General features: G+C 39.5%; 1 protein-coding gene and 1 long non-coding RNA gene across 3 annotated transcripts in view; both read left to right on the top strand.

Annotated features, from left to right (window-relative positions):
• The first annotated feature begins 296 nt into the window (after positions 1-296).
• On the top strand, positions 297-5,283 carry LOC142655353 (uncharacterized). Its single transcript, XR_012849478.1, has 2 exons — positions 297-550; positions 3,063-5,283. It is a non-coding gene; the product is annotated as an uncharacterized LOC142655353 (long non-coding RNA).
• A 6,961-nt stretch (positions 5,284-12,244) lies between these two features.
• Positions 12,245-18,608, top strand: part of STK39 (serine/threonine kinase 39) — a 249,303-nt gene continuing 242,939 nt past the window's right edge. The window contains exon 1 of one of the 2 annotated variants that reach the window (XM_075829403.1): positions 12,245-12,513. In XM_075829403.1, the coding sequence (XP_075685518.1) occupies positions 12,414-12,513 (100 nt within the window). In that variant the 5' untranslated portion in view covers positions 12,245-12,413. The remainder of the gene's footprint in view (positions 12,514-18,608) is intronic. The other variant, XM_075829402.1, reaches the window with a different exon arrangement.

Here is an 18,608-nt window from a genome sequence, read left to right as displayed (position 1 = left end):
TCCTCAACACACCCATAAAAATATGAAAAAAAGCTTTTATTTGTGCATGCTTTCCCTGCATTTTAACCTAATGCATAAATAAAAGCTTTTTTTTCATATTTTTATGGATGTGCCGAGGAACCTTTCTTTCGTCTTATGAAAATTTCTTGTCAGCCTGCAAGCCCCCTCTTTGTAGCACTTGTGAAGGAATAATTTCAAAATTCCATGTTTTGTATTTTGTGTCAGTATACATTTTTGTCTTTTAGTTTGTCTTGTAATAGTTGATAGAAGTAACAGTTTGGGATGGAGCTCAAGGTCAGAGGGAGGAATTCTCCCTTTGCTGATTACAATATGAGTTATGCTCTTTGTTCTGTGTCTTATAAATATACGCTGTGTATGATAATAAATTGGAGTCTTTCTTTTTGAGAACATGGTCTCAGAGTGATTTGAGTCACCGAGCTCGTATATATACCTACTTCTAATTTGGAACCTACAGAAATCAAGGCGTAGTGGTACCGTTGCGACCACACACTCCAGTGAGGAACTACAAGCATCAGAAAAGGCATATCTGGTGAGCACACTGTGGCTTATTGCGACTTCTTTTTTTCAATTTATAAATGGACTCATGGCTCGGTTGAAAGCTGGTCCTGCGTGCCTCTGACAAGCAGGACCAGCTTTCAGCGAAGCCGTCAGGTCAGCTGAAATGAGGGCCGAAGTTTTGACAAAATACTATGTATACAGGATACTAAAGAAGCTGTATCTTAAAAAGCAAAAACTATTTGTAATTGAGGTCAATTAAAAAGTTGCTTAAAATTACCTAAAACATTGTTTTATTCCCAAAAAATATTTTTTTATTTCTACACATTTCTAAGAAATACACAACATATTTACAATATTAAAAAAACAAAAACACTTGGTGTTAACTTTGCTCAGTCATTCTGTATATAGCCTCCAGTGTACACAGAGCCGCGGTATTTAGTACTTAACCTTTCTTTACATTACACTTTACTTATAGCTAGTACATCCCTTTTACTGCACACTGAATACAATTCTCTCACCCATAATTCAAACATGTCGATGGAGAGTGTAAATATTCTCACCTTGATCCTGGAGATCCCGTCCTGTGTGCTTTATGTAACTGAGATCACAGTTTAGTGAACCTGTGACATATGGGTAAACTAGCTGGTAAAGACCCAAATGAGCTGTTTTCTGTGGCTAGTGGTTTAACACATTAGGTAATTGCTGAGAATAATCTCTATATGGCCGCAGGTAGTACTTACTCATGGGATGTTGACACAACTGTTCTTGTTACACACTCAGTGAGCTCTGCTGAGTCAATCTGCTAGGCTGAGTGTAACTATAGCTGTAGAAGGCAAGGCAAGTGCTCTAGGGCCAAAGGTCTGTACTCAGGTACAGTAATGTTGGTGGGTTTCCACTGCTGGGTTATTCTCTGTGCATATGACACTACTATCCATCACTAGGTTACTGCTCAATAAGAAGAAGTGATGATGATGCTTGCGTCACTATTGTCAACCATCAGTTGAGGGCCCATTCCTGACTTTGCTATGGGGATCTATGTATTCACACCCCTTGGAGACTCACAAGGCTTATGCAGTGTGACGTTATTCCAAATGGGTCATCCAACAATACATTTTTTGAGTTGCTTTACCAATGTAAGTCCATATACTTTACACACGGCACAACTGCCACACAATAATCATGCAATAATTTATTAAGTATCACTGTCATGTAATGCTACATTTGAGTCATTTAGGGTAATTAAACCAATTTTTATGGTTGTAGTAGCCTATGTCAACATCTGATTCCATACCCAAAATGCTCTGAAGCCTCGGTCCATGATGTGTATTTGGGATGTCAGATTTAGTGAGTCAATGAGTTCTTAAAGGGGATGTTCAGGATTAGAAAGAAGGGTCTGCTTTTTTTCCCCGAAAACAGCACCACATCTGTATGTTTCTGTAGTGCAATTTATCCACAGTCACAGCCCATGGATAGACGTGGCAGATCCTTTTTTCTTATCCTGGACAACCCCTTCAAAGAATCACCCTGGCACTGACTTATGCTTTACATGGACATCCGTTTTAAAGAGAACCTGTCATCTGCTCGAAAAAAATGCAGCTGACATCTCAGATTGCAGGCGCCTCACAGATTCTGCCACGTTTTCTTTTTTTCTTTTAGCACCCACCGTTGTTGAGATATCGGTGCCGTTAGGTCTGGTGTCCAATATGCAAATGATGCCTTTGACTGTCAAGTAGGCGGGTAATACCTGTCACTTGATATGGGGTAACCGCCCACTTGACAGTCAAAGGCCTCATTTGCATATCGGATACCAGAACTAACGGCCCCAATATCTCAGGAACAGTGGGGGCTAGAAGAAACAAATAAAAAGCATCAGAATCTGTGAGGTGCCAGCAATCTAACTGAGATGTCAACTGCAGGTTTTTGGGCAGGTGACAGGTCCTCTTTAAACATAATAATGAAATTAAATACCTTTTTAAAAAGTACTAGAATAAACAATGGGATGGGGCAGAGATGTAAAATGGAAGCGTTGGCCATAACAATCAATCAGTCTAGTCATCACTTTTGTTTTTTGTTCGTCAATAAAATTAGTAATCCCGTTGCTTGCTATGGGCAGTTTTGGCTGCGCTAGTTTTTATAAATAAGACTTAACGTGGTTCTTTATTATATAATAATTACCGGTAGGATATAAATGTTTAGTATATAGGAAATGCAGTAAGGAGAAATATCTTGGATGTAAAAGTAGTCTCACTGGTCCTGGAGTTTATTCTTCTCTGTTAAATCACCTGTTTTAGCTCCACGTGACTCCATCTGTTTAATATAAATTGTCTGCTTGCATAATAACCTCCCTCTGCTATTCTTAGTAGTAATTGTTCATGCTGCGTGGAAGCAACACAAACACCCCACGGCTGTCTCCTTTCCTTAGAGAAGAATTCAGCATGGCAGCACTTGTAGAAGAAAGATAACATTCAAAAAGTTTTATCTGCAGGTGAAATGATTTCTGGTTTTGCATTGGTGTAAATGTTTTTTTTAAAATGTATTTTCAGATTCAACTGACTGTCACCTAGAACGAGCCTGAAAGACTGGGAACCGAAGCCAGAAAAACCTGCGTTTCGTTATTACATAATCATTGGCTACAGTTCAGCTGGTATTAGCTGCGCAATAACTGGCAGATCCGCAATGCAAGATACACACACTGCGATGTAGAGGGCATTACCCGATAAGAAGTATCGTAATACAACACACTAAAGGCCTTTTTACGCGGGCCAACAATAAGGCAAACGATCCTTCATATCACCACTCCTTCCTGATCATTGCCATGTGTAAACAGTTCAGCCAATGAATGAGCAAACGCTCGCACATCTGCTGATCGTATAGTTTTAAATGTGTAAAATATTATTGTTGTCGACAGCACATTTCCCTGTGTAGACAGGGAGACGCGCTGCTGACATGATGGAAATGCATGGGGAATAACGATCGTAGCAACGATCGCTCAGCCCCATACATAACCAATCATTGCTAAAAGGAGAAAATGAGCGTCGATCAACGAGCTGTCTCATTGATCGTCGCTCGTTTCCACATACATGGTAACTAATTGTGTGGAGGCAATCACAACAGGGTAATAGAGATATAAATCCGACAAAAAAATGACATAAGAAAGTTACAAATTACGAATATCACCAAAGCATCATAATTGGGAAAAGCTCCATGAGATCCCACAAACGTGGCTTCTTCAAGTGTCAATATAGTATAGAATATAGTATACTTATCTTAATCACTTACTAACATGGACTTAATATTCAGAATATACATCTTTCTTTGCGACTATTGTAAAAATACGAGTGCTGCAATTTTTAATACATTAAAACTAGGCAAACTCTGTGGAAAAAAACATTTGCCGCCCAAGCTTCTTCTCTAGTGCACCCCCAGCCATTGCAGACTGGGAAATAACATAAGTTGGGAAAGAGCTGCTGGCCAGTATGAGATACTCACTCTTTTATGCAAAACAACATAATATAAATTATTGTGCTTAAAGGGGTTTTCCAAGACATCAATATAAATGGACTAATCTTAGGATAGGCCATCAATATTTCATAAGTGGGGGTCCAACTCCTGGTATCTGTGCTGATTGAAGGGGCTGCTTCCCTTCATTGTGTACCCAGGCACAGTGCTGTATAAATGGTTGTGGCAGTGACTAGTACTGCAGCTCACTGCTTCACAGTCCCATCCAAATTAATTGAGCTTAGGGTATGTTCACACGCTAGCTGGCTTTTACGGCTGAAATGACAGCCTGTTTTCAGAAGAAAACAGCTGCGTCGTTTCAGCCGTAAATGCTCCTCCTCGTAATATACGAGTCGTCTGTGACGCTCGTATATCTTGAGCTGCTCTTCTTTGAGTTCAATGAAGAACGGCTCAAATTACGTGGCAAAGAAGTGTCCTGCACTTCTTTTGACGAGGCTGTATTTTTACGCGTCGTCGTTTGACAGCTGTCAAACGACGACGCGTAAATGACAGGTTGTCTGCACAGTACGTCGGCAAACCCATTCAAATGAATGGGCAGATGTTTGCCGACGTATTGTAGCCCTATTTTCAGACGTAAAACGAGGCATAATATGCCTCGTTTACGTCTGAAAATAGGTCGTGTGAACCCAGCCTAAGCTGCAGGACCAGGCACAGCCACAAACTTATGTATTCAGCTGACTGGGGAAGGTGCTGGGAGTCGGACCCCCACCGATCAAATATTTATGGTGTTCTAGGATCGTGCAAAGAAAAAATTAAACTTGATCCTGATAATATGGCGTTACACTTACAGTTGGGGCATGTTGTAGCCCTAAAATCTTTGAGAGCTAATATAGCTTCCTAGACAGCAGCAACATACCCAACTGTATGACAGTAAAGCAAGTACTGTATGTTATAGATAATGCAGATCTCTGCGAATCTCCCATTATTTCCCTAAGTATAAGAGCATCTTCCTGTCTGGAGATCACCACTCCATGTGCTGGATTTCTGGTGCCTGTGCTTACACACAGGAGCCAATCTTAGCAAGCGGAGCTGCAGTGTAAAGCACAGAGAGCATCAACCTGAGCCTCTAAAAAGGAATGGAAGTGGCTTTCAGACTACAATTGGAAGAATATGGACCCCAAAACGCCCCCTTTCCTCCCTTTTCAAATAGGAAACACAGAAGGGGCAAACATTTCTCAGAATACAGTATAAAACCTGACTGTTAGCCATAATCATCAACATTAAAATAAAAAAATGCTGGAAATAGATCACTCTGTGTTTATTGACTCTATATGATATATGAGTTTCACTTTTTGAATTGAATTACTGAAATAAATGAACTTTTTGATGATATTCTAATTAATTGAGAAGGACTACTAAATTCCCCATGAAATAACAATTCTGGAACATATTTTCTTAGAATTCTGTTATGCCGTTCCTCTGTTATTCCTCCTAGAAATGTATGAATAAATTCACAACTGGGTGTTACAATTCATGTTGTCAAAAGGGGCGTGTCCCTACACAGTCTGACTGTCAGCACTGATTGGACATTATCAGTCAGACACAATTAGAAAAAAAAAATACTCCATCTCAATTCTTCTATGGGAGAAGACCTGTGGAATACGGTGCTGTATGGAGGCACTATAGGTTAGCTTGCAAAATGCCTATGGATTATCAATACAGAGCCGTAGGGAATGTGTGCCTCCATACAGGCTCCGGGCGCACTGCTTTGCCATGTTTATGAGGGTTTATTTTGTTTTTTTGATCAGCAGAGTCTCATAAGTGGTCCTATATTCACAGTCTTCTGGTGGATCTGGTCTTGGGAAATTCGAGATTATAATGCAGTTCTGTTTTGGAAAAAAAGTGCTGGATTTTCAGATACAGGATTAAAGGAATTTCAGTCTATATCTCACTTTTCCTTCTTGCAATTTTTGTTGCCTTTAAGATAATAAGACTAAACACAAAGTTTCTGCAGTTGTTATGCAATTGAAAACACACGATGCTCTGGTCGGTAAATATTTTTTACCTTGTTATTTTATGACATTATATTATTGATTTTTCTTTGAAAACACTGAGCTCTGCCTGCAGTACAAAGGGAGCCAAGGTCTGTAATATTTACCCTGTGCTATCACTAGATAGGTCAGTACATGGACACGGAAGGATAAATTCAATAAAGCTATAGTAGCTACACGTCATATAACTGCATAAAACTGATAAAATGGTGGAGTAAAGGACATTGTGACATGTTATCCTTATAATGACGCTTATCTTCACTTCTTGACTTTCAATGTAAAATACTATATTATGAAATATTTGTGTATGTGTGTGGATAAATGAGAAAAAGTGTGAGTGGAAGGATTTTCCTGCTTGGCCATTTTATGTAATAAATTGAAAGTACATAATCATAGCTACAATGTTGTATGAATGATTTAAAAGATATTTCCATTTTTTTTTATTACTTCAATGCATCTAAAATACAAACATTTTAGCAATTTAGCAAATACTCTTGATTAAAAATATCCCACCATGTTGTGTCTACAGTTCCTAAGAGGCACTCCCTGATTCTGCGGTCATACTTCTTCATACCCCCTTTTTCTTGCTAGAATACATTCATTAGGTAATCAAAACGTAGGGAAAAGATGAATGGTAGTATGATTGCAGGATAAGACTACATAGGGTTTGTTACTTTGTTTGTAGTCTGTAACCATCTTCGCTCTTGCTGTAACACTGTCCATATCTGATTGGACAGTGTCACAGCCATAGTAACATGCCCCATTGGCAGTACACGCCCCATTGGCAGTTCAGGGGGTTATTTAAATAATGGGCGCCAAATATAACGGCACCGATATCTAAATAATGGAGGAAGGTAGAAAAACAATGTAAAGTCCCCCATGGTTTGTGCAGCCCTGCCTATTACATCCTGCACTCAGCTGCACATGTATGGGGAGGTGAAAGGTTCTCTTTAAAAGGCATCTGTTATTCTTTCTAGACTCTACAGCCCAGGGCTCTAAAAGTGAGAAAATAAATCTTTACTCCAAGTAAAGACTATTGATTTTTTTTAGAAATCAGAAGACACCATATAAGCAATTCTATTGATGATTGATGCTAAGTGTTTGCTGATGTATAATCAATCTGGTACCAAATTGCTGTGTCAGTCCAGGCATGTGCTGTTACATAGATATACATTTAAGAGGAAAATTGCGCACTTACCCTAATAGATGTAAAGAAAGGACTTGTTTTGCCTTGTAGTGTCCGGTTATAAACATTTTGTTGAGTGAGGAGACATGGACGTTTCCTCTGTAGAGCTATAAAAATTACCATACGTGTTGGTTTGGACCAATCCAATGGTCAGTAGAGACTGGATTGTGTACAGACAGATGTCATGAACATCTCATGACCAGAAGAACTAATTATCTGATTGTTTCCATTTCTTAGCTAAAAAAAAATAATGGGACCACTTTTGGGTCTGCAATATCAATGACACATATTGGCGGGGAGAGGTCAATCGAAGACCACAGCATCAATCTAGTTTTCCCCTTTTAGTTCCATACAATGCATTTATCCCATACCTATTCAACCTTTATCCTGTCTTTGTAAAATTCGGGCACTGCAAGACTGTTCTTTTACGGCATGTTCAGACGTGGCGGAATTGCTGTTGAATTCCACTGCGGAGAGTCTGCAGTGGAAATCTGCAGTAGACATTTTTTCCACTGTTTTCTATACCTTTTAAGTTAACTTAGTTCAGATGCTGCCTAAAATAACAGTGCGGAATTTAGGCTGCAGTGCAGAATTTTCATTCCGCAGCATGCATGGCCGACAGCGGAGAAGCAACAGATTTTCACTGCAGATTTCAGCCTTTGCAATGCATAAACTGAAATCTCCGGCAAGTCCGCATTGATATCCGCAACGTCTGAAATACCTGTCACATATGCAAATGTTGCTGCAGATTTGTTGCGTAATTGCTGCGAATTTGCAGCAATGTTTGCAGCGGAAAAATTCTGCCACATCTCAACATGCCCTAATGGGTAATTACCACTAAAGATCTCTTTAGGATCTTGTCTCCTCATAATTGTCGACATAGATTTCCTGTATAATAGAGATAATATGGGGTCAGTAAGATCCTTTCAAAATATAGCTGTCTATAGCTGGCTATTGGATGACAACATAGCTGGTCCTTTGTGTCTCCTTTACACATAGCCTTCTGGCAGAGGCTTATTCTACTTTCCCCATTGAAAGATGAGAGCATGTTTACTGAAGGGACAGGTTGGATAACTATTGAATACGCATAGCCGGTCTGTGTCTTAAAAACTCAACTATAAATAAAAAAACAAAAAAATATATTTAATTATTTGTATTATTTTTTTAATTTCATGTGACCAGTTAATTAAAAAATAAAATAATTAAAGACTAACTTCACGACAGTAATTTCATATAGAAAGTATATTTAGTATTACATAATTTCATTGGTATCTTCTTCTTTTGTGTGTGTGATTCCAGGTTGCCTAGGAACCACTTGACTTCCTGTCTGGGTGACCACCATTTAAGTACATTACATGTATAGGCACAGGAAGTCACAGGTTCTTTCTGCTGTAACAACACATTGCCGTTTTAAGACACACAAGAGGACCCTTGTAGAAACAAAAACATGGGGAGAAATATGCTAGCAAGCTGACATAGACCTTAAAAAGGTACCATACTAATGCAAAGATATGTTAGAAAGTGTCAACACAAGTGCTGATGACTTGTTATATACATTGTGTTAAATGTCTGCCTTTGCATGCAGCTATAACACGTACAGGGAGCAGGGGAGTGTCAGAGCAACTGCAGGTTTCGCAGAACTCCATGGAACTAGGTTGCTCACTTGATTTCATATCTTTTTACTGCCATGCTGCTATAGATAAGGCATCAAATTCAACTCATGAAACCAAAAGCAGGAACGAAAGTTGTCGAGGTAAGAGGCGATAACAGGGACTGTTTATTTATATGGAGACTGAGTGACTCTGGGATCAAATGATGGGTCCATGGCATCTAAAAATGTAGAAGACAGTGATAGATTAAAAAGGACCTGTCCTCTCTCAAGATATGTCTATTTTAATTAATACTTCTATTCCCCATGAAGTAACAATGCTGGAGCATCTTTTCTTAGAACTCTGAGTTGTGTCATTCCTCTGTTATTCCTCCTAGAAATGTATAAATAAATTAACAACTGTTTCCCTTCCCCTTTTCAAGGGGGTGTGTCCCTTTAGTCTCACTCTGTCAGCACTGATTGGACAGTTTCAGACTGTGTAGGGACACACCCTCAATTGGTAACACTCGGTTGTTAATTTATTCATATATTTCTAAGAGGAATAACAAAGGAACGGTACAACGCCGAGTTCTAAGTAAAGATGCTCCAGATTTGTTAATTTCATGGGGAATACATGATTTACTAAAACAGATATGTCAGGAGAGCTGACAGGTCCTCTTTAAGAAAAGTTAAGGGACCTAAAGGGAAGCTGTCATTAAATACTCTAAATAGTTGAAGGACTCAGCAACAGAGGATGAGTGAACACTGAGACCATATTTACTATATGTGCATGTTGAAAAAAATTATTGAACTACTGGTCAATACATAAAGTACAGACCAAGCGATATATTCTGCAATATGATGTTCCATGAAGATTGCCATCTGACATATCCTGTGAGCCCTTGGAAAATGATCTCCAATAATTACAGTCAGGCTGCGTGGATGTCGTCAAACGATGGATTGGATCTTGTTTTATATGGTCAGAAAAGATGTTCATTATATTGCGTGGGACTGCATCTGGTTACTGTAGCGTCAGTGATCATTTTAAGCATACATATCCTTATTCTACAGGGGCTTATATTGAGCGCTTCTGAGTTTTAATTCTGCCTGCTATTTCTGAGGGAAATGAGGTCACTAAATATTGATATTCTATCTGCTTCCTTTGATCTTTTAAAGAGACCACATGAAAGCAGCTCCACTGCTACAAAGACGATGGTAACCATAAAGGTAATCTTATCTCGAACAGCTATTGTATTACTTAATGTAAAATAAAATAAAAATAATACAAAATAAAACACATGAATAGTCCAAATCGATACTACACTATAAAATAAACAATACAAAAACACTACTAGCCCACTAATCTTTTGAAAGGTACTGCGGAGAACCAGTTGGCAGGAAGTCTTTAGGAAAATGCTCCCTGAGAAAAAGTAAGCAAAAAAGGTCTCCTTTAGAAGGAGGAAAGCTATTTCAATCACCTAAAACCCTACCCTGTACTGATGAGGAACAGCCCACTAGTTCTAACCCTAACTTAAATTAAATATATAAAAATGAAAAAAAAAAAGCAACCCAAAACAATCCAGCAATAGATTAGAGGGTTCTCATAAAGACAAAAGCTGCCCCAACAATCAACTGAGAGGTGGTGTGTATGTTGTGCGTTTCCCTCCATTCAAGTGTACGGGAGGGATGGAAACAGCCAAGCAGACTTCCTTTCGGTTTTCACAACTGTAAAAGACTGAAGAAAGTTGTGCTCATGACATCTCTGTCTGGTGGAACAGTCAGGGACCCCTATTTTGCCAATCACTGGGGGTCCCACAAGTGGAATTTCCACCTATCTGACATTTACATGTATGGCACATTCAATTTCAAAGATGGGAAAACCCCTTTACGTTTAGTTACTTTTTTACGCTTCCTTCTTTTGGTTCAGCAATTTCAGTACTGGTATCTTATCTGTTCCTTTTGATCTTTCAAAGACTCTACATACATAAAAACTGCTCCACAAGCATTCAGAGTCTGTTCATGAATATATCTTACTTCTGAAATTCATGTGTTAGGGGAAATAAATAGCAAATTCCAAACCACAATGCACTCCCTAAATAAATAAAGTTATATATAAAACAAGGTACAATAATATATCAATTTATTACAAGTATCTAAGTACAATAACGCTCTAACCACTCGTCTTTGGTAATCAGACATAATGTTACATTATTATTATTAGTATATAATACAAGAGATATAGGGAGATAGGGAGACGGATGGAAAGAGAGAGATGGATGAAGAGAGAGAGCGAGAGAGAGAGAGGAGAGAGATGGAGAAAGAGAGAGATGGAGAGGAAGAGACAGAGAAAGAAATATAGCGACAAAGAGAGAGAGAGAGATAGAGAGAGGAGAGAGGCAAGAGATCGAGAAAAAAAAAGTTATGGAGAGAGAGAAAGAGAGAGAGAGATTTAGAAAGAAAGAAAGAAAGAAAGAGAGAGGAAGGAAGAAAGAGAGAGAAAGAAAGAACGAGGGAGAGAAAGAAGGAGAGAGAGAAAGAGGGAGAAAAAAAGTAAGATAGAGAAAAAGAGAGGAAAAAAGATAGAAATAGAAAGAGAGACAGAAAAAGAAAGATAAAGAAAGCGAGTGAGACAAATAAAGAGAGAAAGAAAGAAAGAAAGAAAGAGAGAAAGATAAAAAGAGAGGGAGAGAAAGAAAGTGTGAGAGAGGAGAGAAAAAGAAAGAGAGCGATACAGAGAGAGAAAGAGGAAAAGAAAGAGAAAGAAAGAGAGATAAAGAGAGAAAGAAAGAGAAAAAGAAAGCGAGAGAAAGAGAGAGAGAGAGAAAGAAAGAGAGAAAGAAAGAGAGAAAAAGTGAGAGAAAACGAGAGAGAGGGAGAGAAAAAGAAAGAGAGAGATAAAGAGAGAAAGAAAGATAAAAAGAGAGAGAGAGAGAGAGACAGAGAGATGAGATGAGAGAGGGACAGAGAGAGAGAGAGAGAGAGAGAGAGAGAGAGAGAATATGTGACTTTCTTCTCAGAATTGCATCCCAGGACTCTTTCCTATTAGATATTTTCAAATAGACAAGATATACAAAATAAACTAATAAAAAATTAGAATACAGAAATAATAATAATAATAATAATAATAATAATAATAATAATAATAATAATAATAAAAAAGATAACAACAACAACAACAACTTTTAGCTAACAAAAAACACCTGTAGGCTGAAGCATGTCTCTGAACTTGTATTGTTTTCCTATATACTTACTGTATACTGATTGTTTATAAAGTCTGTCTAAAATTTATCAGAGAGACAGAATCCAGCTCTATTGGCCGCCAGCAGGTGTGAGGACGAGCCGCGCCCCGGGCAGATACCTGCAGCCTCTCCTGATACCAGCTGTGCCCGACCTAGGTATCATCGCCCATGCAGAAGGCTGGTGGCTGAGGAAGCGCCACCTCCCTCCCCTGTCACCCAGGAGGAAGCACCGGCTGCACCTCCCATCTCCTCCCCCTCCTCCGCTCCTCTCCAGCCTTGTGCCTGCCTGCTTGCCCGGCTGTCAGTGATCAGTGAGGTGCCAGCCCGCAATAGAGGTGCCCACAAGCAGCATCACACTCCTCGTAACCAGGATGTCAGAGCAGACCGAGTCCCCGGTGCACAGCCAGCCCACAGCGCAACCCATCGGGTGGCCCATCTGCAGGGACAGCTACGAGCTCCAGGAGGTTATTGGTTAGTGCATGTAATCTCTTATGTCTTCTGTAGTGTGTGTGCCAGGGCATCAGTCAGTCAGGTGGCAGAACAGCTCTAGGCCTCCCACTGCCCCCAGCTATACTGCAGCTTTACACAACACAGCTGGCACTGCAGTGATGCTGCCCATGTCCTGTATATACATATAGCAAGGACTAAGAAAGTTCTCTGTCCATTGCATCATCACTCCCCCCTGCTGGAGAGTTGTCCCCTGTCACTCTGTGCTTCCCCTTTAAGATCACACCTACTACACCCAATCTCTCCAGTTCCCCTGTGCAATATCATCATCACTGCGAGTCTGGGATCCGGCTTACAGGATGCTGCTGATCCTTGTCATCATGCACTGGAGACACGGAGAGAGGCATGATGCCCCTCAAGGACAGGATGATGGTTGGTCTCAGTGGCATTTTACAACTTGTGTCGTGTATAGCTGGCCTAAGATGATTGTATACTGGATAAAATCTCTTATATTGATAATCATGGCACTAAATGATCGCCGGTGATCCACTGATCAAGACTGAATCTTACTGGAAAATGAATAAATGTGTTTTAAAATGTTGCAATTTCTTTGATCCACCAGATAATGGATACAAAATATACAAACACTCAATAAACACATACAAAATATACAAATACTCAATATACACATACAAAATATACAAATACTCAATATACACATACAAAATATACAAATACTCAATATACACATACAAAATATACACATATATAGATTTTGGAGAATCAATTCAGCAGTTTTGAGATTCACTTTGGCAAACGAAATATCAAAATCAGTAAATAGTAAAATCCATGTCTGTTAAAAGTTAGAGGGGTATTACGCTTTTAGCAAATACATGTTATTCTTTGTATAATGAAAAGTTTTCCAATGTTCCAATCTACTTTCTGTATTAATTCCTGTGGGCTATCAAGATCTCTGCTTGTTGTCATTCAGTAGGAACATTCAATGTTTACTTCCAGTGGATGAAAGTCTGTCCTGGTCATGTGATGATCACACAGGTTCACGACTCGTTACTATAAGGGAATGTTCACACGCTAGACCAAAAACATCTGAAAATACAGAGCTGTTTTCAAGGGTAAGCAGCTCAGATGTTCAGATGTTTTTTAAGCCACTCGCGTTTTTCGCAGCGGTTTTTACGGCCGTTTTTGGAGCTGTTTTTCTATAGAGTCAATGAAAAACGGCTCCAAAAAACGCCTCAAGAAGTGACATGCAATTCTTTTTTTGGGCTTTTTTTTACTGGGCCGTATTTCAAAAATCAATGGGCAGATGTTTCGAGGCGTTCTGCTTCCCATTTTTCAAGCATTTACGGCCGGAAAAACGGCCGAAAATAGCCAGTGTGAACATACCCTTACAGTTTGTGTATCAGGGCTGTCTTGTAAAGAACCGTGCACCTGTTTGTTCATCACATGACGAGGACGGATAAGTTAGTAGAGGGGGATCAATTAGTGGAAGTGGGGAGCGTCCTCTTTAGGGGATCCAGCATGCCGGTGGTTTATATGGATAGCCCACAGATTTTAATAAGCACCCTGTAATAATTCAGTTCCCCTGTAGTGGCGCTGCAGGGGAATTGAACACTTGCTGCTGGGTTCTTCTGCATTTTACAGTTGATCGCTGGGGGTCTTAACAATGGAACAATATTATTTTTCGGCACCCTTTCAACAAAAAGGAATTATAAAAGCAGGCAGCAAATTTAAGGGCGCAATACGACTGGGGGCGGAGAATTTCCGCTGCAAATTTTGCCAAATTCTCATCAAATCTGTGATGCATCTGCAACAAAATTTGCATATGTATTCCATACAGATATTTTCCACAACGTCTGCACTAACCACAAAAAAACAATATAAATCGATGAAATACAAGTTCACAACCAGTCCGCCATCTCTGATGGTGATTCATCTGCGATATTATCAGCAATTGATAAGAATTTTAAAACACGTCCTGAAGAATAATTCCACATTGAACATGCTGGGTAAAGGTTTTCTTTAGTGTGTACAAATTCATTTGCTTTATAATGATTAAAGAGTAACTGCACTTTCATCAAACTTTTGGTATGTCATAGAGATATATCAAAAGTTTGGATCAGTGGGGTCCGGGTGCTGAGACCCCCAATGTTGCTGAAACAAAGGTGCAGAAGCGCTCAGCTGAGGAAAAAAAACTGACATAGGTACCGGAAGTATAGCCCAGGCATATGTAACTGCTGTACATTTGCATACGTATGTCATCTTTGTGGGGTCCCTTTGGATTGGCAAGCATTATTGACTATATACTTTTTTGATACCGCAAAAAAAAAAGTATACCAACGGATATTGACCGAACGTATGCCACAGGACACTCTTTTGGCACACGTGGGCTCGATGAAAGCCTATAGATGTGTTCTACGAAGGCACAACATTTTTTCAAAAAATTAAATGTGAACATTGCCTATATGAGTTAAAAATTTTGCTTTTTGTGATGGGAGTTGTTTGCTTTTACTGGGTCAATTATGTATAGTCTCTGGAACTTACACGCTACACGGGTATATGCAAACAGTATTGTAACCATAACGAAATCTGGCTTATAGGTGATCTGGTCATTGTAATGCGGATAGAGGTAACGGAACGTAAAAACATTTCTATATGTAAACTTATATCTTTCATTTGTCCTGTTGGCCAAGTTATGCTATGTAGTTATAGATCCCCCTATCCCGTAGCTTTCCATAGCTAGACATGGTTTTCCATTCAGTAACTGGGTGACAAGCACAGTACGAGCTATAACATCAGCAAATTTCAACAACGTGATAGAACAGGACATCAAGAATATTTACTTTTAGATTTACTTGTTGTTCACTTTGGACAATCCCTTTTTGTTAGACTGGTTCCCTGATAATAAATTAATCACAGGGCATGCCACTCATGTAGCTCACAGACACTTTTTTTTGTCACTATGCCACACAACGTGCAACTTGCAAGCCTAAGTCTTCTTTCAAAGTGTCAGATAAAAGGGGGACAAGGCTTGAACTTTTCTGCATGGAAAAGTTTAAGCTTTTTTTGGGGGTAAATAAGTCCAATTTCACGTGGCTTGCAATCTACACCGCCATTACTCCAACACTGTCAGAAAAAATGGTGGTGGCTTGTTAAATATGGTGTGTAGCATTCTTTACAATGTAATTGCACCAGAAAACGAAGGCAAAAGTATTAAGAAATATACCCTATTGGGCTATTGTTGATTGGTTCATAGAACGCTCATTCTCGATCATTGCCCTTTGCAAACAGGGCAACGATCTGCCGATGGACGAGCAAACACTTGTTCATTGGCTGATCTTCTCGTTTACGAGGCCAATAAATTGTCACTAGTCGGCAGCACAACTCCTTTAACCTTCAACTCTGCTACATCTATATGTATAGTTTAGTTCAAGCACCAGCACTATACGTATACTGACAATGGTCTGTGTGTATTGTAGACTCCACACATGATTTATGATAATATATTCTGTTACATCATCCTGAATGCAATGCATTTCTGCAGTCCATGAACAACATATTGCCAAATAATGATGTATAAGCAATAGGTTACGTTACGACTCCGGAGCCGTGCGGGTGAAAGCACAGCCAGATGGATGGTTTTTAGTTGTAAATTACAGTTTGTCTCCCCACAGTATTCTAAGAAGGCTTCATTCTTGCAGTAAGCATTCAGTATGGGATATTATTCAATTTCCTGTAGATTTTTGCACAGTAAAGAGTTTAATTCAAAATTTTGCATAATATGTTATTGCCATTTATTTCGGATATTGCTTTCTCAGTTCCTGGGTTTAATCCCCTGAGGACTGATAGACTAGAAGCAGTTAATCTATATTTAGCTGTGTCGCTACCATGGAGTATATACTGGAGTAATAGGAATAGTTATTGGAATACTGCTTGTGTGATGAGGGATTTCTTGCACATCCCATTCATAAAGTGAGGCTATGGGCCCTGTTCACACTGAGCTTTTGACACGTTTTTTGACGCGGAAAACGCGCCAAAAAACATCTGAAAATGCCTCTCATTGATTTCAATGGGAGGCGGAGGCGTTTTTTTTTCCCGCGAGCGGAAAATCTGTCTCCCGGGAAAAAGAAGCGACATGCCCTATCTTCGGGCATTTACGTCTCTGACCTCCCATTGGCATCAATAGGAAGCAGAGAAAGCGTATTTCGCTGCGTTTTTGTCCATCGGCGCTCAACGGCCGTGGTCGAAAAACGCGTCAAACGGCATGCAGGCGGATTAAAATGAGCCTCAAAATGACAAACTGAATTTTGAGGCAGAATTTTCTGCCTGCAAAAAACTCAGTGTGAACAGGGCCTTAAGCTTTATGATATTGTTGCTTGCCTTCCTTACATTTTCAGAAGTTCAGCAAATTTTATTGGTAAAAATACTTTTTCTGGTTGCAAAGTCACTTTCTTTAGTTTCCTTCTCCAATCTAGTTGCTATTTTTGTATCATACCCTTTGTATGAAGTTAAAAAAAAAGGTCTTCACTATAGCTGAAACGGACTTTACATGCTCCATAAGAGAAAGTGTTGTTTTAAAGGGGCATCCAAACTTAAAGTGGTTGTCCAGGATTTTTTTTTTTCCTTTTAGAAACAGTTTTTCTGTTGTCTACAGGCCTTCTGGTATTGCAGTCCGTTTTTATGTAAATGGTGTTGAGCTGCAATACTTGACATGAACAAGAGTGGCGCTGTTTCTGAGAAAAAAAAAATCAACCAGCAGACAAACCTTCATTAATTCATGTTATATGATTGCTTCATATGAAAGATTCCTATGCTAATACTTAAAGGGTTTTGTCCACTGTTAACCGTCTTTTCATCATTCCTGTATATGTGTATATATATTCTAGTCCTACTCAATGAATTAGAATATCATCAAAAAGTTAATTTATTTCAGTAATTCAATTCAAAAAGTGAAACTCATATATTATATAGATTCATTACACACAGAGTGATCTATTTCCAGCATTTTTTTCTTTTAATGTTCATGATTATGGTAACAGTTAGGGTATGTTCACACGACCTATTTTCAGACGTAGTTCAGGCGTTTTACGCCTCTAATTACGCCTGAAAAGACGGCTCCATTACGCCTGCAAACATCTGCCCATTGCTTGCAATGGGTCTTACGATGTTCTGTTCAGACGAAGTGTAATTTTACGCGTCACGGTCAAAAGACGGCGCGTAAAAATACGCCTGCGTCAAAGAAGTGCAGGACACTTCTTGGGACGTTTTTGGAGCCGTTTTTCATTGACTCCAATGAAGAACAGCTCCAATTACGTCCGTAAAAGACGCCGCAAAAAACACGAGTACTTACAAAAACGTCTGAAAATCAGGAGCTGTTTTCGCCTGAAAATGGCTTCGTAATTTCAGACGTATTTTGCGTTTGCATGTGAACATACCCTTAGGGTATGTTCACACGGTTAACAAAATACGTCTGAAAATACGGAGCTGTTTTCAAGCGAAAACAGCTCCTGATTTTCAGACGTTTTTTGAGCAACTCACGTTTTTCGCAGCATTTTTCGAGGCATTTTTTCGCGGCCGTTTTTGGAGCTGTTTTCAATAGAGTCTATGAGAAAACGGCTCCAAAGACGTCCCAAGAAGTGTCCTGCACTTCTTTTGACGAGCCGTCATTTTACGCGCCGTATTTTGACAGCGACGCGTAAAATGACAGGTCGTCTGCACAGAACATCGTAAGACCCATTGCAAGCAATGGACAGATGTTTGCCGACGTATTGGAGCCGTCCTTTCAGGCATAATTTGAGGCGTAAAACGCCTCCATTACGTCTGAAAAGAGGTCGTGTGCACATACCCTTGGGGCTTATTCAGACGAACGTATAATACGTCCGTGCAACGCGCGTGATTTTCAGACTGTCAGTGATTTTCATGCAGCGTGTGTAAAACTCACGACATGTCCTATATTTGCCCGTTTTTAGCGCATCACGTACCCATTGAAGTCCGGGTGATGCACTCTACAGTAGTCAAAACTATGAATGAAAACAGAAAAGCACCACGTGCTTTTCTGTTCACAAACATAAAAACAGAGTGTCATAATGATGGCGGCTGCA

Source organism: Rhinoderma darwinii, chromosome 6 (assembly GCF_050947455.1).
Source record: "Rhinoderma darwinii isolate aRhiDar2 chromosome 6, aRhiDar2.hap1, whole genome shotgun sequence".
In the NCBI taxonomy this organism is placed as follows: domain Eukaryota; kingdom Metazoa; phylum Chordata; class Amphibia; order Anura; family Rhinodermatidae; genus Rhinoderma; species Rhinoderma darwinii.
This window is presented reverse-complemented; position numbering and strand designations above follow the sequence as displayed.